The sequence below is a fragment of the Dicentrarchus labrax genome, unplaced genomic scaffold, assembly GCF_905237075.1.
Source record: "Dicentrarchus labrax unplaced genomic scaffold, dlabrax2021, whole genome shotgun sequence".
NCBI classification, from domain to species: domain Eukaryota; kingdom Metazoa; phylum Chordata; class Actinopteri; family Moronidae; genus Dicentrarchus; species Dicentrarchus labrax.
This window is the reverse complement of record NW_026136714.1, coordinates 9,642,266-9,668,313: the sequence shown is the minus strand read 5'-3', so window position 1 is coordinate 9,668,313 and position 26,048 is coordinate 9,642,266. Positions and strand designations below refer to the sequence as shown.

General features: G+C 39.0%; 3 protein-coding genes across 4 annotated transcripts in view; 1 reads left to right on the top strand and 2 right to left on the bottom strand.

The window, feature by feature from the left end:
- The window catches only part of stpg2 (sperm-tail PG-rich repeat containing 2), a 52,999-nt gene extending 47,768 nt beyond the window's left edge, over nucleotides 1-5,231 (bottom strand). Inside the window, exons 1-4 of the mRNA XM_051423422.1 lie at nucleotides 4,909-5,231; nucleotides 4,281-4,384; nucleotides 3,625-3,792; nucleotides 1,436-1,603 (exon numbers count right to left, since the gene is read on the bottom strand). Coding sequence (XP_051279382.1) covers nucleotides 1,436-1,603; nucleotides 3,625-3,792; nucleotides 4,281-4,384; nucleotides 4,909-5,011 — 543 coding nt within the window. The 5' untranslated portion in view covers nucleotides 5,012-5,231. The remainder of the gene's footprint in view (nucleotides 1-1,435; nucleotides 1,604-3,624; nucleotides 3,793-4,280; nucleotides 4,385-4,908) is intronic.
- A 2,859-nt stretch (nucleotides 5,232-8,090) lies between these two features.
- bri3bp (bri3 binding protein) lies at nucleotides 8,091-14,932 on the top strand. The gene is made up of 3 exons (XM_051423421.1): nucleotides 8,091-8,427; nucleotides 10,416-10,518; nucleotides 10,667-14,932. Exons 1-3 carry the CDS (start codon nucleotides 8,251-8,253, stop codon nucleotides 11,086-11,088), a joined length of 702 nt encoding a protein of 233 aa, XP_051279381.1. The 5' UTR covers nucleotides 8,091-8,250; the 3' UTR covers nucleotides 11,089-14,932.
- Nucleotides 14,933-15,720: 788 nt separating this feature from the next.
- Nucleotides 15,721-23,718, bottom strand: wdr31 (WD repeat domain 31). Of its 2 annotated transcripts, XM_051423418.1 has the most exons (11): nucleotides 23,397-23,718; nucleotides 22,545-22,615; nucleotides 21,915-22,047; nucleotides 21,578-21,652; nucleotides 21,312-21,456; nucleotides 20,303-20,403; nucleotides 20,042-20,109; nucleotides 19,192-19,333; nucleotides 17,986-18,148; nucleotides 17,650-17,886; nucleotides 15,721-17,537 (listed from the first exon to the last, which is right to left on the bottom strand). In XM_051423418.1, exons 2-10 carry the CDS (start codon nucleotides 22,589-22,591, stop codon nucleotides 17,684-17,686), a joined length of 1,077 nt encoding a protein of 358 aa, XP_051279378.1. In that variant the 5' UTR covers nucleotides 22,592-22,615; nucleotides 23,397-23,718; the 3' UTR covers nucleotides 15,721-17,537; nucleotides 17,650-17,683. The 2 variants fall into 2 exon arrangements, with proteins under 2 accessions (XP_051279378.1, XP_051279377.1); XM_051423417.1 differs by having other exon boundaries at nucleotides 15,721-17,886.
- Nucleotides 23,719-26,048: the final 2,330 nt, after the last annotated feature.

Sequence of the window (26,048 nt, the reverse complement as noted above, 5' to 3'; positions counted from 1 at the left end):
TACGGACTTCGTAACAAAAAAGAAACTTTGTGACTAACAAATGGCGGACAAATAAAAGAAAAAAAACTGAATACATGAGTGAGGAAACATAACAAATACATTCCGTACAGAGCACAATGCATCACTGAATGGTTTGATAAATATGAAAACAGACTTCAACCAAAGCAAAAACATATTGGAGATTTTAAACCATCATAGACCATTTTCATAATACTAAATGAGGGAATATATTTAGGAAGAATCATCACTCCAGTGATATAATTCCACACACTTCCTATTACAATCTAATACAACACTGTCTGAACTAAAAACATATCTCATGGTGATAATTAGCCCAAATGCTTTTAACAATATTATTTTACATGTCAGCCATCATTACATGCCTCTACCAATATATCTGTGATAAGCCCATATCTGCCAACAGCTACTCACAATTCCAGCATATTAGTCTGTCTCTAATTCTGTGTACTAACTTGTAAGAATCAGTCGATGCAGTAAAGTTATTGCTCTGTCAATACAGAAGTGAACTATAAGTTTGGGGGTCACTGGATAAAACCGATTGAGATGTTTTTGTTTTTATCAGTAACATTCAGACAGAAAACACAGCCATTCTCTTTTCATTTCTGGCTAATGTCTTATCATTCAACGGCTGCCCCGGTCACTTTGAAGTTACGTCCTCAGACAACCACTTAATTCCGCCTCCCCACACTTTTGAACTCAGTCTGCGCACGGGGCGGGGGAACAGTTTGAGTTTAAAGAAATGAGCGTGTCAGATGGAGAGACGGAAGACAGACAAAAACCGCGGTTGAACTTTCAAAGGGAGAGCAACAGAAGTCGAGATGGAAAAAAAGAGCCGTGGATGGATGCACTGCTGATAGCTTTAAATCACAGCGCGCCTCTGTGCCTGCGCCGGTGTGTTGACACAACCTCGGCCAACACTCAAGGACGCTGTTGACTTCCTGTGGTCATTAACAGATGAAAAATGACTTAATTGAGAGCCAGACCAGCAGGCGTGTGCATTATTTTAAGTGAATATTGTAATATAGCTTGAAGAATAATTACTAATGGCTCTCTTTGTTGGCATGTAAAATGGATGAGCATTGGTGTGCTGTGGCTTTTTTAAAGTAGAGCTGCATTCATTAGCTATGGAAATGGGTTTTGGGCCAACTGAATCGGGTGGGGTGGGGGTTCAGTGGTGCATTAGATCTGCCTAACACTAATGGACCTCGCCTTGCGGGCAGAGTAAGTACACTCAGACACACACTCATACAGACTAATGAAAGCACACATGCATGCACAATTTAACACTTCACATTCTCTGATGGATGTACATTCAAACTTCAACATGAGTGTGTGTGTGTGTGTGTGTGTGTGTGTGTGTGTGTGTGTGTGTGTGTGTGTGTGTGTGTGTGTGTGTCTGTGCAACTGTCCTTACTTGCAGTGGTTTGTAGTACGCTGGCCCAAGGGTTGTGTCCCTGTGAGGGGGCTGCTGCTTGCTGAGCACACCCAGGGCGTCCTCCTCATAGCCATAGGCCTGGCCCGGGGAAGGAATGGATGGGATTTCTGACTGACGAACCAGCCGGAGACTTTTAGCCTGCAGCCACTGCGTGGAGAGAAAGACAGGGAGAGTGGGGAAGAGAAGGCAGAGTTTGTGATGGAAAGGATGCCCTGGCTTACAAAGTAGCTGAACATTGCCTGGGGCCAATATAGTGAGAGACTGAAGGAGGGACAGAGAGAGAAGGAGCGAGAGGAGGCAGAAAATAACAAAATTGAAAAGGGAAAAGGAGGAAGAAAGAAGGAAAAGGCAGAAGTAGAAGTGCGGGAATAGGAACAATATCTGCTGAGGGAACAGGCAATCAAGGCCATCTCAGTCAAAATGCATAAAAGCTTTCTACTAACTTTCTAGAAGTAAGATGTGCTCTTCAGATAATTGCAGCTAGCAAAGAGGGAAGAGAGTGTGAGCATAATATCTCTCTTTCACAGGTGAAAGTTTCAAATGCTCCATTCACTGTATAAAGTGAGTTAATCACATCAGATAAAAGGCCTGAGCTCAGCTTTAACTTAAAGCTTAACTACACTATGTGTGTATACCCTGGACATAAATGAAATGTCCAGGGTGGCAAATGAGCAGGCAAATGAAAAGAGCTATTTCATATCATCTCAGTTCACTGCAAGGCTATTTCACTACTTTAGCATCACTGCTGATGAAGCTGGGGGCTACTGGAGAGGCCACATTACCCAAAATATATGGTTTAATATATTTCAAAATCCAAAGTTCATATATCATTCAAGGTATTTAGAGAGCTAAATGATATAATTGTTTGCTTGCTTTGTAAGTGCTTTGTCTTAAAATTTCAAACCAGCTGAGACATTATCTTTCAAAGTAAACAGGGGGGAGGGTTCACTGTGCCAAATGTTTATTTACAAAGCTACAAGCCTCTTCTATTTGTTCAATTTGATGAATAACACTGATAAACCTGTCAGGAGTTTATCATTGCTATTCATCATTGTTTTTGGGCACAAAACACAAAAGGGTGTGCAAAGTTTCAGGGGGCCTTACAAAGAACAGAGGTAAAATGAAAACAGGCTTCAGCTTTTACCTTGAACATGTAAGAACTGCCCCTGGACAGTTCTGACTTTGCCACTGTTACAGTTACTGAGGATATTCTACAAAAAATGGCAAAGTCAACTTAAGGACCGACTGGTGTCTTTACAGTTTTAGTCCTTATACTCTCCATCATGATCATAAACTTGTTACTGTGTTTGTTGCATATTATAAACGAGGCTTCACATTACAAGGTGTGATAGAATGTCTGACTTATTAAGGAGAAAAGATATCAGATTCTATCTTTCCTTTGTTTCACCGTCCATGTTCAGAATATTCCTTACTGAATGTGGTAAGTTTTCAAAAGTTAAAGCAAATACACCAGATGGTGTTCTTTTTATAAGAACAATAAAGAAGTGACTGTTTTGACAAAAGTCCAGAAACACTGTTTCCCACAGAGGTTTTAAAATAGCAGCCTCTAATTCCCATAGATTGGTGTTAAGAGCTAAGGTACTCCCTGCAAGTATTGGCAGTCACCACTTTAAGAGGAAGCGCTGCTATTCATATCCTTTGTTTGACAAAACCCATAAATACAGCACATCACAGTGAACTGCGATAAGGAGAGTTTTACATGTTATTGTCTTTTTAGTGTATGTGTGAAATTAAAGTTGTTAACTGTTGTTGTACTGTATGTGTAGTGCTAACAGAATATGAGACACAAGCCTGCTTAAACTGGTTAGATGGGGACCAGAAAGAAAAAGGTGACAAAACTCACAGAACAAAAGGATATTTTGGTAATATGGAACTGATCATCATCATCAGAGATATATACCCACAGTACAAAAGTAGAAAGTCTGCACCCCTAAACTTCATGCATATATTTTTTTGTATAGGTATCAGGTGACTTTTTGAACAGCAGTTTTCTACATATATTACTCAAATATACAAAGGACATACTGCATAAAAGCCAACTTACTGTGGCTTTTATACAAGCCAGAAGGAGAAAATCAATAATAAATAATTTTCTGTAACCTGACTGCTCATTTACTTTGTCCTCATAACTTCACCCATATGCCTACCATTTTCCTGCCAAGCTTCTCAGCCTGTCCTGCATCAGCCGTCAAGGCCCTGAGCATGTTTCCTGAAGCAGGCAGCACATTGTAGGCCCCGGGGCCTGGAACCTCCGACACCACCTCCTCAAAACGCTTAGAGCGATTCTGGAGACTGCGGCCACCGTGGATGTTTAGCTGTAGAGATATGGGTTCAGCAGAGAGACACAGAGAGAATGAGGTCGCAATCGAGAAAGATTTCCTCAACAGGATATTTTCCTCAACAAATTTTCCCCCTTGCTCTCATCCGGTATTATAAGCTGCATCTCCAATGCCTTCCTAAATGAATAGTTTTGTGTTTTGACAGGAAAGAGCAATTCAATGGCTGCTGGCGAACAAATTAGTTGTTATGCAAACAATTTTACCACAATACCCATTGCCTCTCCTCTATTGGTATCTTCTGCGTTATATGGGTGAAGCAGGGAAGAACTAGTAACGCCACCATCATTCTTTTTGAAAATATTCTGACAAAAATGCAAAGTACTGTACTGTTTTTCCGCCCCAGTATAACCAAGCCCACATACTTCAGTAAGAAATCCAACTTCACCTAACCCAGTATATGGCTCTCATGTACACCAAGGTCTTGATGTAATTGTATGTAAATGACTCCCTCTGACCTACAGTACCTTGACAGGTGAGTAGGTATACTGTCCAGGTGCTGGTATCCTCTCACTGGGCTCAATGAATACTGGCTGTCTGTTTGTCAAGGACAGGAATGGAGCAAAGCCATCTGCAACATAGAAAATCATACAAAGGTAGAATATGTGATTTACAATTGTTGATTTTTAACTATTATAGCAGATGGACAGGCTTGGGGACTACATGTTTAACAGGTAATTAGTATTTGTATTGGATTACATTTTTAAAGTAACCCACCCCACCATGGAAATGAACAGCAACATGAAAAATGTAGACATGGTTTAATATATTTCATGGCACATGAATGGAGTTACACAGCCAGTCATTTGTCCTTCCCCTGTAGGTATACCTGGGTAGGCTAACATTATGAATCTTTCGAAATTGGTCAAATTTGGACAATATCACTGTAAACTATTGACATGATTAGCTTAACGTATGGCAGGCAATGTTAGCATCTGGACATACAGCTAGCTGGGTTGATTTTAGTAATGTTAACTTCTCTGGGGAATAAATGAAAGCAGTTGGGTTTATGTATTTAAAACTAAACTCGATTAGCCTTCAGTTTTTTTTACTCAAGTTTTGAAGGCAGCTACCTAACAAGCAGGTAATTCCTACCTGTTTTAGAAGCGGACAGGGGGACATCGTAGGATCCGGGGCCAACTGTAGATGAAGTACCGCTCGTTGGCAGGAAGGTCACTCTCGGAGCTCGGCTGTACATTTTAACTTCTCCCTGCCTCAAACAGACTGCTAGCTTAACTGGACTTCATGTGGACAGTGTGGACACCTGCTAGAGTCGGCCCACGACTGAAATATAGGTCTCACTTAATTACATTTGATAAGCCCAGAGGTTTAAAACATTCCTTTACTGCTGTCTTCACAGTACGGTCTCTCTGCACTCTGCCTTATTGGCGTGCGCCGTTGCTAGGATACCACGGATCGTTACACAGCGACTGGTGTCAGAAAACAGACGCAGACAAACCAAAGGTACCAAAACATTTGTTTTTGTAACTCTAATAAATTGCATTGCCATTGTTACCATTACTGGTTTTTCTATAATAATAAATAATAATACATTTATTTTATATAGCGCTTTAAAGGGTACGCAAAAGGACTTTACATGTTTTTTATTTATCTTGTGTATGGTCTATAAAAGTGGTGTAAGTTATAAATTAAGCTTTACTTAGTTACTTACAACAGCAGAAACAGCCAAGGCAATATCAGTAGCCTATATAAATTACTATAACAACAGAGGAGAAGCAAAACAGCATGAAAACAAAACAAAAACATAAAGAAAAAAGGTGGTGCAATAAAAATGAGATGGGGGGGTAGCATTAAATAGATGAGTTTTGAGTACAGTTATATATGCTTGGACCGGGTGAGAGGGGTGAGGAGGTGGTCATTGTGAAATCATCCTAATTCATTTTCATCTACTGCAAAATGTCATACAGGTATGCTATTATACAGTAAACCTCATATTTTAATGGTTAATGTCGTCGGCGTGCAACCATGGTCCAATCCTACCATCTAGTGGGTGACTCCTGCCATCCATTAATCTTCCCCTAAAGTGGGCCAGTTAGTACTCATTTAAAGGGAAAAATTACTGAATATTCATGGTCCTGTGATTAAGCAAATTTCAGCAACACGGCTTGCTTGTTTCTCTGTTCCTGCATTTGGCCTTATTGTGCCACTCTTGTCGCCACTCCTGTTATCATTATTTGCAGTCTTGACCTACTTCCTCCTGCACCATTAGCCTGCCCCACAATATAGTCAAGATTTGGATAATGAGAACTCAGGGGAAAGCCATCCAAGTAACAAGTGGCCTCTCTGTAACAGCAGTGAACTGTATGTTTATTTGAACTTCCTGTCATGTCTCATAAGCAGGGATGGTCTGCACACTGGTATTTGATTTGGCAAATGTTATCAATGTCCAAGAGGAAAACTTAGTTAGACACTAGGCCATCCAATAACACAACAACAACAACAACAATCAGTGGAGACAAATATTTCATTTAATTAATGATATGATTACTGTAACTGTGGTGGGAAACTTTGTCACAGGCCAACATTAATCAGTCAACCATGAGCTCTAGAATATTGTCCTAAATCCTTCATTACAATTTCTCACTTAAGACTTTCCTCACTTCTACCACCTCTGACTGAAAACTGCACCAGTGAAAGAAGTATTACCGAAAATGCCGTTAAGATGTTGAGCATATTATCTTATTTGTTGTCCTTTTTTAGGGAATCTGGGTTAAGAAGAAAGCATTTTCGAAGGGACCACCCTGAAAAACAAGGCATGTAATCCAGAACTATTAACAAAGGAATAATTTAGTGTGTAGCTGAGAGAGTAGTTCAGTTTCTAACTGATTTATGACTATCACAAGACGTAGGGTTTATTAAACTACAATAACAGCTAAATATATTGAATTATTTTGGTTGCAATATTAATTCCGTAGTTACAGAAACAGGTAAAGGGAGACACAACAATGCAGAGACATTGCTTTGTCCAAACATAAAACTTGATGTACAGGAAGCCATAACAGAAATCCACGTAGCATACTTGATGATCAGTGCTCTGCAATTACTCATTACTAGTAATAATATAACTTGCTGCAGTAGCTAGTAGTGTAACTAATTAGTAATACACTTCAGTAATAATGTTACAGTTACCCCCAACCCCCCAATTAATAATTAGTTAAAATATTACTTTACCTACTAATTTGTAATACAACAATCCAATCACATCATTAGATTATTTAATTTATTTTTTTCATTTTTGTAATTGTTGAGGAAACCTGTTTGTAAGATGGAAATGCTTATATTAGGTAGCTGGAAATATTCCTATTACTTTGATTTTAACAAACAAAACTGGATTTTAATTGTCTGAAGTCTGCATTTTGGGGAGAAGGGATACAATTACCAATTCCGTGAGGAAAGTAATATAACTATTTATTGATTCCATTACAGTTGTTCTCACACAATGTTAAAGAAATAGTACTTATATACAATATCTAACACAATATATAGAATAGAAATAAATGTATAGGTATAAACGTATAGTAAAAAGTAAAAATGGAAAATAGAAAATAGAAAATAGAAATATAATAAGAGCCTAAGAGATATAATAAGATATAGGAGCCTATATATAAAGTAAATGGAAATGGAAACATGTCACAGTATATGCTGACAGAAATTAAATAAATAGAAATTAGTTTTAAGATTATGGTGTTGCAGAAGTTATAGATATCTAGATAATTGGTGTAACTAATTACTGTTGGCAGGGAGCAATAAGTAAAGTAATAATATTACTTTTAAAAAGAGTAAAGAAAAGCTGAGTATGATGCTTTCATTGGTAAGAAATGTTCAAAAAACCAGTGAGTCCATCTCACCACTGGAGAGCAGCAGCAAGCTTCAGATGAGTGTATCCCGCCTCAAACACAAGTGTGGCCTTTACTGTAATCGGAAATATCATGATCAAAGAGGCATGGCACCAGCACAAGTGTTTAAAAATGCAAATGGGATGGTAAATGAATGTAATAAATATATGTTTATTAATTTGGTACTCTAAACAGTGTTGGTGCATTAAGCCCTTTCACAACTGACAGTCACACACGGGTTATGTTTCACAAATACACCAATTCAAACACATATTCGCTTACTTACTAATACCGTGTTCACAAATGCCCAGTAGAGTCGATAAGATGAAGCAGCAACCATCACTCGACTACCTTTCTCACAATGCTCCTTCAATAAATGCACAAGCCCATTCCGGGGCGCGGAAATGAAAGGTTTACGAGGTGTCCCTGAAGGCAACACCGGTTATCACCACCATCCCAGCGAGTCTGTCATATCCCAGCAAGGTGTCACTTCAGGCAGCTAAACCATCTGTTCTACCTTGCGTTTTATTGAACAATTTCCATACACATTTCTTCTCGACCTCTCTGGGCCTTTGGTGTCATGAAGGGAATCAGGTTTATCGTGATTTTCTTGGTGCTTTCCGCGTCTCTGCTCTGCACAACCGAAGCGGCCAGGAGCAGGACCAGCAACCAGAACAGCTTCCGACGGGCAGCTAATGGCATCTACCAGACTCTGAGCAGCGTTTTCGGAGAGGACAACATTCGTGGGTTGTATAAGGTGTGTGTGTGTGGGGGGGGGGCACTTGTATTGTCGAGATAACAGCTCGTTTTGGCGGTGCTGGCAGCCCAGACGGGTGTTTTGTGGTCTGAATGGCGAACAGGAAACAAGAGCGCGGGGCCTGGCCAACACATTTCACGGATGCCATTTTGAAAAATTAAGCCTTTATCTCATGTTTTATCGTCTATAGAAGATGTCAGGTGGCTTAACGTTGTCGTAAACAGTGACATTAGATGTGTTTTCACCCAACAGCAGCACTTAATTTCTATTATTTGTCCTGTAACCATTAATGTCATTCATTGTCCATCAGCGAGCGCATCTAATGTCACCGCACACAGATGGCTCGTAGCCCCATTGGTCCAGGCCATAACAGCTGTTTTCTTTATGTCGACTTCATAAGGAAACGCATTATCTCTAGCGTGTATACTCTCATTGGTCGAGCTGCACTTCCTGCATTTTAAAAAGCTAATGTTAATTCCTGCTTGCAGCCGCCAAAGCAAACCAAAGTGACATAGGTAGTCCTACACACGTGATTATTTACTGTCTGACTGCAGCTTCAGCTCCTTTTTAATCAATGTATAATGAAATGCTTGGGTCTCTGTTTGTCAGTTTTACTGATAACATTCATTTACTCTGTGGTTCCCAACCTTTTACCTTAAGGGACCCCTTTTCTGTCATTGAGTAAACTGATACTCAGCAACTGATAAACTGTACAATGAAGCCAAACAGTGAACACAGTAACTGCAGGAAGTTTGATGCATTGTGAGGTGGATTATTTCCTGTGAATGTTGCATCACAGATTAGTTTTTCTGCTTTTTATTTTATTTACAGAAGTTGTTATACAAATGTATTTCTGTATTATGTCTTTTAACAATAATAATATATACTTAATAGGCTTCTTTTTTTTGACAAATTCTGTTTTCCCTGACACTTTTTTCTATTAGCTGTTTGGTTGTTACTTTTGAAATGCAGGACGAGGCTGTTTATCAGACTTTGAAGGCTCTGTGAATATAGCTTGTGTTGAGGTCTTCATAGTTTAAATCTTAAATTATATATATAAGTTTTCTTACATCCCTTACAATTAGGAAGGCCTCATGACCCCCTGTGATGCTTTGGCAACCTGTGATGGGGGTCTCTACCCCCAGGTTGCTTTAACTGATGTCGACTTCAAAATGAGATTGAATAGAACTTTTGTGGAGAGGGATATTGTGACCTGTCAAATACAGATGTAACTAATATCGTTAATAAAGGTTGCAATCAATGTAGGTGTCCCAGACGCACAGACCTGATATCGTGCTACTGTTACACCTAAATAGAATGGAGGATCATTAGTGTCATAAATTACATGTGTTTTTTCAGCTATGATAAGAACTAGTTTGTTGTTATTTTTATTTTCGGTCAGTTTCAAAATATAAAATAGCAGTTTTTTTTTATTTACAGTGACACAGGCCAGAGAGAAATAAATGGCTTGATGTTGTACATTGTTTAAAAGTCTGTAACATTTATATCACAAGACCGAAAGCTGTTATGTCACTTCCCCAAATCTGTGGTATATTGTTCTAATGCAGTTAATTCCATATTGTAGGTTTCAGAAGACAATACAGCATAGGTAGCAGTTAGAGAGAGAAACTAACAAAGCATTGGTTTGCTTAATAGTTTAAATGTATATTACATCACTGTGGCTAAAGACAGCTGCTGTGAGTTGCTCTCTTGTTGACAGTAGATTGGAAGATCATGATTATTGCACAATTGTATTCAACTATTACACTGTACCATCAGTTCAGTTTCTACAGTTGTAATACATTTCGAACATGTTATATTAAGATAAAAATCTAATTTAGCTGAGATGTTAGGTAGGATGCAGTCCTGTAAAAAAAAATTCCTTTTACTATTGGGTTTTCACTTTGGGTTTTCCATTAAAAATTAATAAATTAATTTAATATGACAATTAAACATTCTTACCTTTCTTTCTTCTTTTTGTTCTATAGTTTTTCTCCAAAACGACAGAGCGGTTTGTCCATGGAGTGGACTCTTTCCTCGACACCATCTGGAAGATCTGGTCGGATTTGCTGGATGTGATGGGCATCGACTGTAAGTTTTAAATGTATTATTACACTCTAACATAGGCACAAAGAGAGGGGTACATTGTTAGAGGGATACATTGCAGAATTTACACTAAGAATGTACATTTTTGTATGTTTTTATCTACTTCCTCCTCTCTCCTTTCTTCCCTCTGTAGCCTCAAACCTCAGCCACTACTTCAGCCCCACATCTCTCACCAACTCTCCAGCACGCGCTCTTCTCCTGGTTGCAGCTGTACTCTTGGCCTACTGGTTCCTCTCCATGTTCCTGGGAGGTTTCTTCTATCTGCTGCACGCTGTGTTCGGCCGCTTCTTTTGGCTAGCACGCGTCACTCTGTTCGCCCTGTCCTGTCTCTACATCCTCCAGAAGTTTGAGGGTGACCCTGAGCGCGCAGTGCTGCCGCTGTGCTTCATCATGGTGGTGTACTTCATGACGGGCCCTGTGGGAGCGTACTGGCGTCGGGGAGGCGGGGCAGGTTCACTGGAAGAGAAAATTGACCACCTTGACACTCAGATCAGGCTGCTTAACATCAGGCTGAGCCGCGTCATAGACAGCCTGGAGCGCCCCGGCGAGCAGTAGGTGGCGATGAGGATGGGGGGGGTAATGTAGAACCAGCTGCAGTTGATGTCAGGATGCTATTTCCTGTACACATCTGCAGCGACACAACTACTGGGTATTTACAACTCTATTGTCAGATGGGGGACAAAACTAGATTTGAAAACAGTATTTTATGTGTTGATATTAGTTACAGAATACCTAAAAATCGTCAAAAGGTGTGGACAGTTCACTTGGAGCTTACGCAAATCAACCAAACAACAATTTCTTGTTTTATTTTTGTCTCAAGGCTTTGAAAGGTTTTTGCTACATCTGTGAGGAAGTTATCAGAGAGATCCATCCAATCCATGATTTTCTAAATGCTAGCCTAATTCTACACCTCAGCTACTTTTGAGAAACTCCCAAGTTGAGGCTTGAATTTTTGGTGTTTCGATAAGCATTTTCAATGCTCGTGCTACATGAATAAGCATATTTTATGTGTCTTTGTTTATTTCTATCCTTGTTAATAACCTGGGGGTTCAGATTCTTACACAGGTTTGTCCACATTTTTCCCCTTTTTGAAACTGTTGAAGTAGGAAAGGGGTTGGGTGAATGATGCAGGGGACTGATACATTGTATTTCTAATATGTAAAAATCCTCAAGATGTTGAATAGTTGCTCATAGTAAGATTTATTTATTACATTTTCCATCCAAAATGTTGAAATCATGTAGATCAAGTCCCTGTTCCATAGTGGCAATAGTTTGACATCAGGACCTCTTTTTCATTGTGTTTTTGTGTGTATGGGTGCATGCATCTGGGTGACCTACTCAAATGTGTGTGCAGATGCATTTGTGTGTGTGTGTGTGTGTGTGTGTGTGTGTGTGTGTGTTTTTGTGTGTTTAAAGCTTGTGAAATGGAAAAGCACTGTATCAAAAAGTCACCATCAGACTAGGAGAAAATGCATACAGGCAGCAATATCTCAGGGACTCAGCCAACACACATATAGAATTGGAAAAGAGATATCAAGTATATAAAAATCATGTCTTGGTCTCTTTTGAGTCACTTCACAGTTTTTCAGATATCTTTTGAAATCTGTCTTGGTAACATACAATACTTACTGATAAACTGGGTGCACTGTTTGTGTTCTTGCATCATGTTGAAATTGCAACGTTTGATTAATGTCTTTTTATCATTGTTTTGCATGGATTTACTATAGGGATTATTGCAACTAGTGGTTCTAAAGTTTAAATTGGGAAATGGCATTTAAATGTGTGGTTTAGATAACATTACATGGACATCACACTGACTTGAACTATGTCTTAATACATCTTTTTAGGATGATAGTTTTTAGTGAAGTAGAGTTAAATCATGTCTAGTCTCTCAGATTCTGTAGTAAAAATACATATATGTACTGTAAAACCCCATTTAAACCTGCATTGGAAAGGTCAGGCTTGAAGCTGATGTACAGCTCTTACAGTAACTTTATGAGAGATTTACAACCAGCCTTATTGATATTTACAGTAAAACACTGTTAAAACTGTGCTTTGGACACCTTCTTAGTGTGCGTCACTGTAGATAACTATAGTTTGTTAGTGTAATAGGGCTTTTTATATCTTTATTTCTGCCAGTCTTTTTTTTTATATTTCTCTTCATGTACTGTCATACCAGGCGTTCTCCTCTATGTTTAACACAAGTCATCATCTATTCGTATTCCCCCTTTTGTAATTTCAATTTATAGAATCTGGACTCTGTTTTATATAAATGACCCTAATGCTGTGCAAATCCGGGGGATAAATGTTGCTTTTAGTGTCTCATTATTAAGATTGACTAAAGAGGTAGACAAGTCAGTAATATTGCAGGATGGCTGAACTGATCAGATGGCTCTTACAGTTAGCGACACTACTGAGGCCAAAGAACCAACCGGTATTTATACCCATGACACTCAGATTTAACAAACTCTTCCGCAACTTGTATGTAGTATGTGTGAGATGCTTTGGGAGGCATTTCTGCCCCAGTCCTGATGTTTCTCAGTATAGTGAGGGTGCTGCGTAAACATTCTTGGAGAAGGAAGTTGTTGCATCACAGTAACACCAGGTTCAAAACCATGGACTCGTGGCTGCTTCTCAGCACATACAGATAATTACCATTATGTGTTTTTTCATGTATTCAGTACATGTGATGTGAAAGGTGTTAGGTCTGTACAAAACAAACCTAAATCTGGAGAACACGATTTATAGTCCAAGGAATCTCTTCAGAACTACAGTATTTCATTAGAAAGCAGTTTGGTCACACGTTTTACCTTTATCAAAAACTTAAAGTTCTGCTATTTGCATATTGCACTTGGTATTTTGCAATTTCAGTAATATTTTGATTAATAGTGCGCCCTACTTGTAATGAAGATTTGCTACCAGCAAAAAGTGTTTGAATACAGATTTACTTAATATGTATCAATAGTTTGAAAATCTCTCAATTTTAAAAGATCTCCTTGTTTCCCCCAAACACACCCAGTTCATTTCTGCCCCTCCACCCAGGTAGCCCATAACGCCAAAGTAATCTGGCATATTTTTGCATGCTATGTTTTTATGCCTATAATGTTATGTTAAATGATATACATGTTGTGGACTGCCTAGGTAGAGAAGCCTTTAAAAATGTGATGTGATGAATTAGCTGGAAGTTAATTACATTTAGGAATTTGTATTAGGATGAGTCTTATTTCTCTGTATCATGAGTCAACATTTGCACTGATGACTGTACTGGATAGACCAAATGATCACACTTACTATGGCTGTTTGACATTACAAGCCAAGAATGGACACAAACCCTCAGAATATTTCATCACAGCAGTCTATCTTGTGATCTCTGACATGTTGGCAAACTTTAAAATGTGTAAAATGATGATGATGTGAGATTGTTTTCATTATTATTTGCAGAGGTAAAGCTGACTTGAAGGAGATGCTTGATGCTGGTGTGTTGTAATGTGTGGTTTCAGTCTGTAGCCAATGACTTGTTTGTTTTACAATTGACAGCATGTGTGATTTATGAAGGTGTTAGCTGAATTGTAATAATCTTGTATGTTATTGAAGGAAGGTTTACCTAGCCTTCCAGTGGATTGTGTTACTAAAGTTGATCTCAAGGGGTCCGGTTCTCGTTCATTACTGTATGGAATTCAAACGCAGATGTGTGATATTTTACTTAAGTTGCTTCAGGACTTTAAAAGATTCAGGATTTCGCGGGGTGCTTATCAGCTCTTGTGTTTTAAACACTGAAAAGTTTTGGTGAATAATAACAAGGAATCTAACTGTTCTTGTCTGTTCAAATTGCACACAAGTTCTCTCACAGTTTTATTAATTATTTCTAGCACCACAGAAATCTCAAAATACAAAAAACAGCTTGAAAACAGTCCAGTTGCCACTAGCTGTAAGCCTACTCATGTACCACTTGACATTACCACTTGGATGTTGAAAGATCCCAGTGGATATTGGTACGATACAGATTATATTTATTCTGTCTGTAAACTGCCTGTTGAATGGCGAGTAATTCCATTAATTTAATGTAATGTGTCTGACTGTATCCTACTTATTCTATTATTCCACGTAGCCTGCTTTTTATAACATGCTGTGCCAATATATATTTTTTCTTTAAGGGAATTATTTGTATCTCTTGAATTTTGAGTAGGTGTTAATTCTTTTAATTTCATCAATTCATATTTTTGACAATTTTTTAAATTTTATTTCTGTATTTCAGTAACATGCCTGCCTGCTGTTGTCTACTTTGTGTGTGTGAATGTGTCTTTATCGAAACCTGCAGATGGCTAAATTGTTCTTTTTTTGTGTCAAAAGTGAAAATGAGGTCCAGATTTTAATAAATGAAACACCACAGAATGACAAAGGGTTCGACTCTCTGATTCATTCATGATTTTATGTAGATGTTACATCCCCGGGCGTGAATGCATATGTTCATTTTTTTATGCTTTAGAAATCAGAATTATTTTAGGATTTTAAAAAATGTGTCACCAGTCAGTCTCGGGTATACCAGAGTCAAAGGAATCCATTGAAACTAATGTAAGTCTGGTTTGAGATTAAATGTCCATTTAGGTTTTAATTAGTTTTAATTTTATTGGATGAATCACTTTAAATACATTTTACTTTGTAGTACTTACAGCATTTGGCGATAACTTTCTGTCAAGGACATTTCTGGCACTAGGTGGTGCTGATAAATATTCCTAATAGCCCATGGTGGTTATGGAGTAGATGCAAAAAAAAAAATGTAATTCCACCCAAAATTAAAAGGAGGAAGGAAGTAAATGAGCATTTCAGTTCCAGTGAAACTGGTCAGTAGCTGAAATTTAAGTTGTACACAGTAGCTTTCAGGTCTGAATTGAAACATGCCAGTAATGTCAGTTAGACACCAGCTGTTACTGGAAAAGAGGAATATATATATAAATATATATTCTAATAGATCTTTTTTCACAGTCGGCACATTGTACATACGATTGATTTGTATTGGGATACATCTCTGTGTGAGCGGCTATGAATGATTACATTTACCTGTAGTACTCTACTGAATGAGATGAATAAAGCATTCATATTTAATGATAAGTATGTAAGTAGCATATTAAATATAAGTCTGAAACCAAGTTTAAAAATCTCAGCTGACACAAAGAGCTACAACCAAGGTTTGTTCCTCAGACATTATAAAATGCCTTATTTATTGCTTAATCATAATGTATCAAACACAGATAAAATTGAATCAACTGGTGATGTAGAGTGACAAATACCCAAACAGTAAATCCTCACAAAAGCAAATGTCTGATAATCTTTGGTTCCCTACCGGTGTTCTTTAAATTGTAGAAAAATAATGAATTATTGAACGTGGACTCCCTAGCACCGTATAACAGAGCCACACATCACAGTTGAATGAGTTTTCTTATTGCTACTTTTAAAAAGGACCAGTGTGTAGGATTTAGTCGCATCTAGTGGTGTGGTTACAGATTGCAACTCCCTCGCTTCACCCTCCCCTTCCAAGCGCGAAGGAGAAACTATGGTGGCTGCAAAACGCAAATGCCCCTGTCGAGAGCCAGTGTTGGGTTTTTCCCTTCTGGGCTGCTGTAGAAACATAGCGGCCTCTATGGAAAGCGACCTGTAGGCCCGCAGCATCTGCAGATATAAAAGTCTTTTTCTAAGGTAACAAAAACATACTGATTCTTATTTTCAGGTGATTATGCACTAATAATGAACATAGTTTTGCATATTATATGCCATTTCTGCCAGTAGATCCCCCTAAATGTTACACACTGGACCTAGTTTTCACTGTAGCCTGCAACCTTTTGTTGCTGTGTTTTGTCTGTCTGGAACAAAGTTCAGTAGGTATTAAACCAATTTATACCTGTTTTTGGCATCACCCTAGAGTACATTACAGCTAAACTGGTTAATGTGATCCACAACCTGGCCTGTCCAATATTGTTCCTCTAGTTGCAGACAGTTCTCTAAAATGGAATTAGATGAGTTAGCAGCCACTGCCTTTGGGAGAAATGATCACCTGGATATCTACAAACAAAAGGTTAAGTACTGAAACTGCAAGTAAGTACTCAGTATCAAACTTCAAATACAACAGTGGTTTAACGTATGTTCTGTCAATAATTAGTTTAGGTAGGAATGTAACATGCAGCCAAATTCACTCACTTAAGGCTGCTAATATTAACAGTTTCTGGCTAAAGTACAGCGATTTCTAATTCTCCCAACTCAGGTAGTTTGCATAGTATATTCAAATTTAAATATATTGGATATCGACAGCTTCACTTAAAAAATATCAGAATCTGTATCTTTAAAAACCTTTATCAATTGAATTCTACCTAAAACAATGCATGTTTATACAGTTTTGTGTTGTAGGTATTCATTTGGTCTAAAACTTGACAGGTGAAAGCTACAGTACAAACTAATCAACGGTTACATTATTATCAACATTGTACATGTTCCTCATGACTCTGTTTTGGTGATAAAAACAAAAATTTTCCACAAAGTTTTAAATATACCAGACTGCAGGTCTGACTGCAGCTACTACATTTTATCCAGGAAAAAAACAATGACATACTCTTAGTCTGAAATTCTATTTGGCTTCCAATTTACCAGTCTCACCTTTAAAACCTGTCCAAATATTTTCCTGCTATGTCCAAATGCTTCCAAATTTCCAAACACCACTTTAAGCAATACAACATGTGCACGAAGCACCTCGTCAACCCCACCTAGCCGAAGTAGTGTATAAAATCCCCAGTTATTCTGGCTTGGTCCAAGAAGGCAGCAATCCATGCAGGATCATTATGGTGTTTATGGTCTCATCAATTAATGGATAATATGACTTACAGACCAGTTTCCTAGAAGAGCAGCTATGATGGGCATCCATGTGGCTCAGCTGGACAAAAAGGTGCATCCTCCATTCAGTATCGCCCCTTCCTTTTCATACTTACCTCTTCTTTCATTCTTTACTGTATGGCAGTCTAGTTAAGCAAAAAAATGTATAGAAGTACGTAAAATTATTTTTTTTAAAAAGAAAAGAAAAAAAAGAACATGGCATGACCATGGATATGGATATCCAGTGATGCTGCTCACAAGGTTATTAGTCACACCAGGCTCTTCTGGGTTGTCAGAAGCGTGACAGAACTTTTATGTCCAGGCCACCAGCTCCACCTGAACCTGCCCCAGATCCCTGAGCCTGGTTTGATCCCTGGCCCACCTGGATATGGTGTAGGCCAGAGTTGAAGCTGGCACACAGCAGATTGGTGGTGTCATTGGGAGACAGAGAAACCAGTGGACCAGCGCCATCTAGAGCCAGCGTCGCTAAACAGGCTGAACAGAGGGAAAATTGGAGAGGAGAGTTAGTGTAAAAAGATGAAACACCCAAACAGTGTCTCTCAGTATTTGTTTCCATCCATGAGTGGGTGTTACCTGCTGTGTTCTGATCCCAGATTTTGATAGAGCCGTCATGGGAGGACGTTGCTACCCGTGCTGTGCTTCCAGGAGGCACAGGCAGAAACATACAGCATGCTGTGGTCTGGAGGTGGCCTCTGTACTCCACAACTTTACAGCCTGGCTGACGCAGGTCCCAGAGCTAGTAACACAGACACAACTCCACTGAGACAAATGACAATGACAGTGTCAAAGGTTTCAGAGCTATCTGCATAAGGCAGTGGACAAATTAGAGGTTGTGCCATGGGGCGCCCAGTAGCTCACCTGGTACAGCTTGCACCCCATGTACCAAGGCTTAGTGCAGAGTTCAATACCAGCCTGTGGCCCTTTACTGTGTGTCATCCCCACTCTCTCTCCCCCTTTTCTGTCTACCTTCAGCTGTCTCCATCCCTTAAAAAGGCATAAAAGCCCTAAAATATATATATATATAAATATATATATATAAATAAATGTAGCCAAGAGATTGTGCCATAACCACTGAGTTGTCTTTTTAACATTTTTGTTGACTTAAAGGGAGAAAGGAGGATTACTGGAAAATTTCTTGCAATCCGATCTAGTCAATAATAATGACAAAACTATCTCCATTATTGATAAATTATAATAACTATTATATGCAATATTACTTAATTAAATTAGAATTAAAATAAACATACAAATATACATAGAAAAGGTTACAATAAGAACAAATACGGAAAGATGACATTCATCCACCTTAAAATTAACAATGAAACAGTCATGATAATAATATATTGATGATCAAGGTACATTTTCAAGGCTGTTGGAGAAGAGTTGTTCACAATCGAGGGATTTTCGATTTTAAACTAAATTCTTGTTCTGAATCCGACTAATTACAATTAACAATGTCATATTTTCTAAACAAAACTCGGGTTAAAACCCACACAGCAAACATTGAGACACCATCTGCACAAGAGTAATGCCTAACTATTGTTTTGTTTGATAAAACATAAAAAAGACCTGGTATTGACTGAGTAGCCCCTGGCCTTCCTACTTTATCAGTCCACGATTTCACACCACTAAAAAGGCACAAAACATATTTATTCCAGTTCAGATTTATCGATAATGGATTTAACCCTGACAATAGGTAATCTACTGACCGCCTAGCCACCATCTGTACATCTACACCTATACAGCCAACAACCACACAAACACCTCTAATGGTCTCACCGTGGCTTCACAGCCCTGGCCTCCGAAGCCGTTGCTACTGGACACCAAGTAGTTTCCATTTGGAGAAACGTCACAGTGGGTCTGGATGTATTGCTTGGCTGGAAAAGTATTGGTCACCTGCCATGCACGGCTGTCCCACACCCTGTACACATGCACAAAAACATGAATGTAGAAATACATATTATCTGCAAGCAAGGACATGTAGTGTATGTGCATATTAACATCAAAGATACAACCTGACATAGAGGCGGGATAAACATGTTCAGAATTATTTATTCCAAACAAACAGTTAGCTGCATGAGGTGATGTTAGATCCCAGAGTAACAGATGCTAATGTACAGGTAGCCGTCATCAACCACAACGATATTGTTAATAGTAGTTCATCAGCTAAAATCACATTTGTTCATTCTCTTTCTCCCACCACCAGTGAAACTGGACTGCTGTGCCATTTTATGAAAGAGCATGGGCACAATCCCAAGACTTAATACCACCTCCGGTATTCTAATTGGCTACTGTAGGTACAGCAAAATTTTGGCTGACCTTGTTGGGACAACGGCACTCAAATCACTCAGCAGTAAATAACAATTGCATAAATGAATGTTTTTCAGTTTGCTGCCTCTCTTTATTTTTCTTAATCTATACTTATCAGTCAACATCACCATGTGTTCCACAAACATATAATTTGAAAATGAAGGCAAGTGCATGTGCTTTTGATTTTAGCATTAAAAAGACTTACATACATATATTTCCCTATGAAGTGGAAACAAGTCAGCATATTTCATATTACCAGCTGCAACCAAAGTAGATTGCTTTGCTACAGTAATGGTTGCAGTAGCCAATCTTTCTGTACCTTATGGTCTTATCCTCAGAGGTCTGGACTACAGAGGAGCTGCCCGGTACCCAACACACATGAGTGACCTGGACAGAGAAGAGAGGAAAGTGCAAAAGTTTAAAGCCTGCAGGGTACGAACTTGGCTAGTAAAGATTGAATGGCTTATTGATTTGATTATTTTTCTTGCATGGACAGGTACACACCTAAGGCGATCCAGCCTTGAAACAATTCTTTTTACAAGGTTGTGTGCACAAAGGAAGCACATACTATTATTCTCACCAGGTTTCTAGAAATGTTGTGTCTCTGTTCACATTTTGCAGATTCAATATCCCACAGGCACATCCAGTTGTCACGAGAACCGGTGCACAGCTTTCTCCCCTCTACAAACCACAATGAAAACAGTTCCATATGTTCAGTGCAGATCAATAATGTGAAAAAATGCATACAAAATGCAATTTACTAAATAACATTGAAAGGCAAAAGCCTCTTAACCTCAAGGGCTAGTTAAAAATTTTCACCTGAAATGTATAAAAACATAAACATAAAAGAATTGTCCCGTTGCCAAAAAAGAACACCAAAGGATCTACTACACTAATTTTCTTGGGAATTAAAACATTTGAGGTAATAAACAGTCAAAGTTGATAATAGATTAAATATTTAGCACCACTCACATTCATGACAGGTGGCAGGTTGATAGATTACTTCATCTACTGTAGCAGCATCTTAACTGACCAAGACACGAGATCAGTTCAGAGGTATTCCCTTAACCATCAACACTATCCAGCTTGTTGAGAAGTCTCTGTCACATCGCAAATTAGATCTATGCTCAGAAGGCTTGAGGGTGAATATTCTTACAAACATTGTTTAAGTATGTTTGGAACAGCTACACCCAGAGTTTGGTTTTTACAGAACTTTTGTACATTAAGTGTTTCAATGACTGGCGGCCATTAGGGAGACAGATATTTAACCAAGTCTGCAGATGTTTCTGTCCTCTGCAGAAGGAAGGGATGATCTGGCGATGGGTGTGTTGTTCTGCTTTTTGTTTATTATCCATGAACTATCCTCAGAGAGTTACCAAACCAACTAGAATAGAAGGAATTTATTTGTTGTTTTTTTACTGTAGGCTATGTTTTGAGCTAAATAAGATGCTATCTGAACGGATATTTAACAGAATACATTTGGAATGATCACTCATTTACTCATGAGTGAGGAAACTCATTGTGTGTGTGTGTGTGTGTGTGTGTGTGTGTGTGTGTGTGTGTGTGTGTGTGTGTGTGTGTGTGTGTACCAGGGCTGATGGCTAGACCATTGACCACCAACTCATGACCACAAAATTCCTGAATAGGTTCGTCTCCCTGGTTTAGGTCCCACATCAAAACAGTCTTGTCCCGTGAGGCACTAAAGATCCATGTACTTCCTGGATAACACACCACCTGGCAGATGAATGGAGGCAGAATAAAGAGGAGACGAGACAGGAGGATACGTATATGTGAAATGTCTCTGAACAGCGTCACACCTTTATCAGTTTGCACGCACACACAGTATTGACGTTACCTTGGTAACCTCTCGGTTGTGACCCTGAAAGGACTGACACATCCGGCCTTGTTTCCAGTCATACACCACCACAGCCTACGGGGCCAGACACACACATGTTTGAGGTTTTTCCACAAAATTGCACATTATTATTTCATTATGTCATTCAGTGATTTCCATGTCACCTTGTATAGAGTCTAAATGAAAATGTGAATTGTGGAATTTCAGTCTTTGTCTTGCATTAGACACCCGAATAAATGATCTTAAAACTATTACACTGTCTCATTTAGCCAGAAGAAAAACAGAAGAAAATCTGTTGTTTTGAAGTAATCAGCTACTAGCACAAAGATGAATTTACCTGGTCAGTCCCACCGGAAACACACAGATCTGGACTGAGATTGGTGACAGTGTTGATGGACCCTTGATGAGCAGGTTCATACTGCACCACCTGACTGTCAAAGGTATTATCTGCCTTCTCTCCCTGAGTTGTCCTGAACACAAAAAACACCAATAGTGAAATAAATATGCACAACTTAAACATTATTCAGCCATTACTTTCATTTATATTAATAACTATACTCATGAATATTAATATTGGTGAGGATAACTCATTTTAGCCTATATCTATGTCTGTATTAGTCTCATATTATGTTCCTTTACAGGCTGCACTGCTAAATATGCTTCAGATAAATTACTGAAATTAAAACAATCCTCTGGAGTAAACTCCACATATTTTTCCAAATATTTATTTAGTAAACTGTTTATTTCACAAGATGTTCCAAGAGATTTATTTAAGTTTTGAATACATTTTTCAAACATTGAGTCTGTGAGTAAAACTAAGAACATTTAGTATGCATACATACAGCTTTTACAGTATTTTGTTTTTATTTGTCTCTAGTGTGAACAGACTTTATGCTGAAATCCTGGTTGTAATTAGTATTGATTGCATACAAGGACACAGAAACTCTTTCAGTAGTGCACGTCTCACCTGTAGAGTTCAGACCTCTTGCGAAACTTGCTCTGTAGTTTGCCCATGTCTGCTAGGAACCTGCAGCCACACTGACACACAGAGAGTAATGCTATCAAACTAGGATAAAAACCATGGTTGCATCCATAAATGTCTATCTATCTTACTGAGCGGTGATGATGAGAGGCTATGGTTCGAGTGCAGTTCAGTTCAAAAGCTTACTATAACAGCAAAAATCACATGAAGACACACAGAATGTCCTAAAGTGTATCACTGCAATTAAATACACTCAGGTCACTGGCTGAAATATCAGATTGAAACTTTAATGCTTTGACTTGAGAAACTAAAAATGTATATCAGAATATTGTATAGGATCTTGTTCTAATTATTGACTACTACAGTGTGTATAATACTATTTACGGCTTACCTACATCAACATATCACACATCCTAACTTAAGCATACAGTCTCTTACTGCAAAATATCTTGCATAAGGGTAGGACCAGTCCACAAGGTGAGATTAACCCACAAGTTCCCACGCAAACACTACTTTGTCTCTCTCTCTCTCTCTCTCTCACACACACACACACACACACACACACACACACACACACAGAGAGAGAGAGAGAGAGAACTAAGCTCCTCCCTCGTTATCCCTGCGTACTCTTCAAACAATCGACAGGAAGGAGAGGGCTCAATCCTATTAGAGCCGCATCATTACTGTCACAAGGAATTAGTCGCTCGAAAACACCTGCTATGAACTGTGCTGCCACTTATTACGCAACAACACCGAGGTATTTTAACCGTAGTTACCAATGGTGAAAAATGACCCACGACTCGTGGTACTGGAGATATGTGAAGCAAGATTTCTTACCTGTCACTGGCAGGTGTGGTCGATGTGTGATGCTGGGGCAGTGTGGCTAGCTCGCTAGCATGCTAACTAATCTTTATCTGTCATGCCAAGATAGATCAATGCGCTAACGTTAGTAGCACCGAAACGTGGATATACAACCGGTAAAACTTTGTAGAGTCGTTAACGAAACGACCGAGAAGCGTTTCCCGCGGACTGCCATCGTAGTAAGTTGTCCTAACTGCGTGGGAAAGTCCACAGAAGTGTGTTTTAACTACACGGACCCATCCCTCTCTCCGTAGCGACCATGAAGCGACGCTTTCTCGTATCTAGGCGAGGGCGAGGTCATGTGACAGGGGACAGGAAGTAACCAAAAGCTTCTTCTCTTACAAAATAAAAGTCTGATGTACTCTTTACGATTTATTGTTGTATTTCTGGGCGTGTACGTTTCCATTAATGTGCACATTTTTCCCGGGCATGTGTCCACTATGAATGACTATTAATATATTATATATAGAATACTATTTTTTAGATTAAATTAGTGTAGTGAAAAAGCTTTCTGATGAGGTAGTTGACGCTTACATACGTTGCTGAAATAACCTGCTGGGGGGCACTGCGACAAAAGTGAGCTGCCGAGCTCCCCTCCTATTAACTTCTTCTCATTCACTGTGCAATGTCTCCAGTATTAAGGATTAAACACGAATACATTCACAAATATGCACCACATGAGCACAATCAGCTGGGACCTTTTTCAAAACAGGGCCTTAAGACCAGGTAGCAGAATAAAGCAGTGCTTACCTTAAGGTCTCTTATTATCATCAGCTGATATTGTGCAACAACTAACAACTGTCACACAGTCACTTTGGGTGTTTGGGGCTCCTGAGGGCCTGGGGCCTGCTTTGCGCAATTGGTTATCCAGCCTTGTGTACACCCTTCTGGACATCATGCACTGGCTGCACTATCTGCATATACAGTATATTGCATATGCCTAGCCTGATCTGACATCCATTGTATACCTTTGCTATTCTGATCATTGCAAATGTACCCATCTAATAAATCTATGAAAGCCTTAATATCGTTTGGAGAAGAACCAATAACCAAAAGCTCAAACCTTTCTGTGCAGATATCATCAGTGTCTCAGTGTTCTTGCTTCTATCGTCACACAGTTTAATTTTGTATTGGGATGCAAGAAAGTCCCAAGTAAAGTAAAGAATATGCACTATGTGCATAATACATTTGAAGCTCAACCAATAAAATATTATAACGTTACTAATTTGCATGGTTTTCTAGTTGGTATAAACCAAATTAGGATGATGGTTGTCAGCCAACCCCATGATGCATTTGCTTAATGGGGAATCTCGACTTTAAACAACACATGACAAGTTAAAATGTTACTGACCTGTCGCTGGGTGTCCCTCTAGAGAGCTGGTTGGTTGACCTTCATTACAGGCACAGGTTGAAATGGCTCCCCATGGTGGAAATCTGGGACGAATCAGAAAGGTCCCTGGACAGCTTACATTAGTTCTACTAGAAGCAATTGTTCTTTACGTGTCATGTTTTCATGTGCTTCACTGTTGCTCAGATTTTTGCCTGCTTGGTAGACAAAGTCAGGAAAGATAAGAGCCGGATTTAAACGAATGCATTACATGCAATTAAGCACTGAGTCACTGGGATGTCCCCATTTAAACGGTCTAAATAGGCCACTTAGTTAGGTTACAATCAACACTGCTCAATACCTATGTGAGATGACCTCAATTCTAACTTTGTTTGCAGCAAATGGTTTAAGTGAGTATGAGTTAAACTTTCAAATTAGTTTTGTCAGGCATTTTACGGCAAAGTAAGGTTGATAATAATTATAAAATGGTATTGCAAACAAAGCATGAATGGCTTTTCTTTGCACATACAGTGGAGGACATGGCCGAAGGTTTGTCTGCTGAAGGGTCCATTGTTATAAAATGATGAAGATTCCCTGGTATAATGTGCTTCTTCTACTCGTCTTGAGTGAAGTAAGGCAAAAACAAAAGCAGCTCATGAAGACAAATGCTCTCACTTTACTATAATCCCTGTTTGTGAACTTGATGTTGCAAGATCTAGTCGCTTCACTCACACAGCCACAAGGACTAATGTAGAGCATGAAGTCACACACTGCTGCAAGTATGCTGTAGTATATATTTTATGGTGCAGTTAAAAAGTCCTGAACTTTGCCCTGCAAATGCCCATTTGCTAATTTGACTTATGTTCCCATTTGAAGTTGACGTCAATGTAGTGTAGCTAGACGCAAAGCAGAGCCGTGCAGAGAAATGATTTGTATTTGAGTCAGTATTACAGGTGGAACACAGCATGTGACCCACCAAAAACAAAGCAGTTTTCAGGCAGGCCTTAAACACAAAAAAGCCTTTAAACCACAAACTGGCCTATAAAACAGGTCAGCACTTATTCTGCAGCCGTGGCTCTGGAACTTAATCCGACTGGGATCCAAGAGAGAAATTCAGTGCTTCTTTGGGACCCATGCTCATTACTGTTCTCATTGGGTAGGCCCGCTGTAGGCACAGGAGCCACTTAGGAGCCCCAAACTCAAAGCAAAACTACCCACACATTAATGTGTTGACTCATTATATGATTTACTGTCCTTCCGATAGTGAGTGCATAATAATAGCTAGCTGTCCGGTTGTGGTA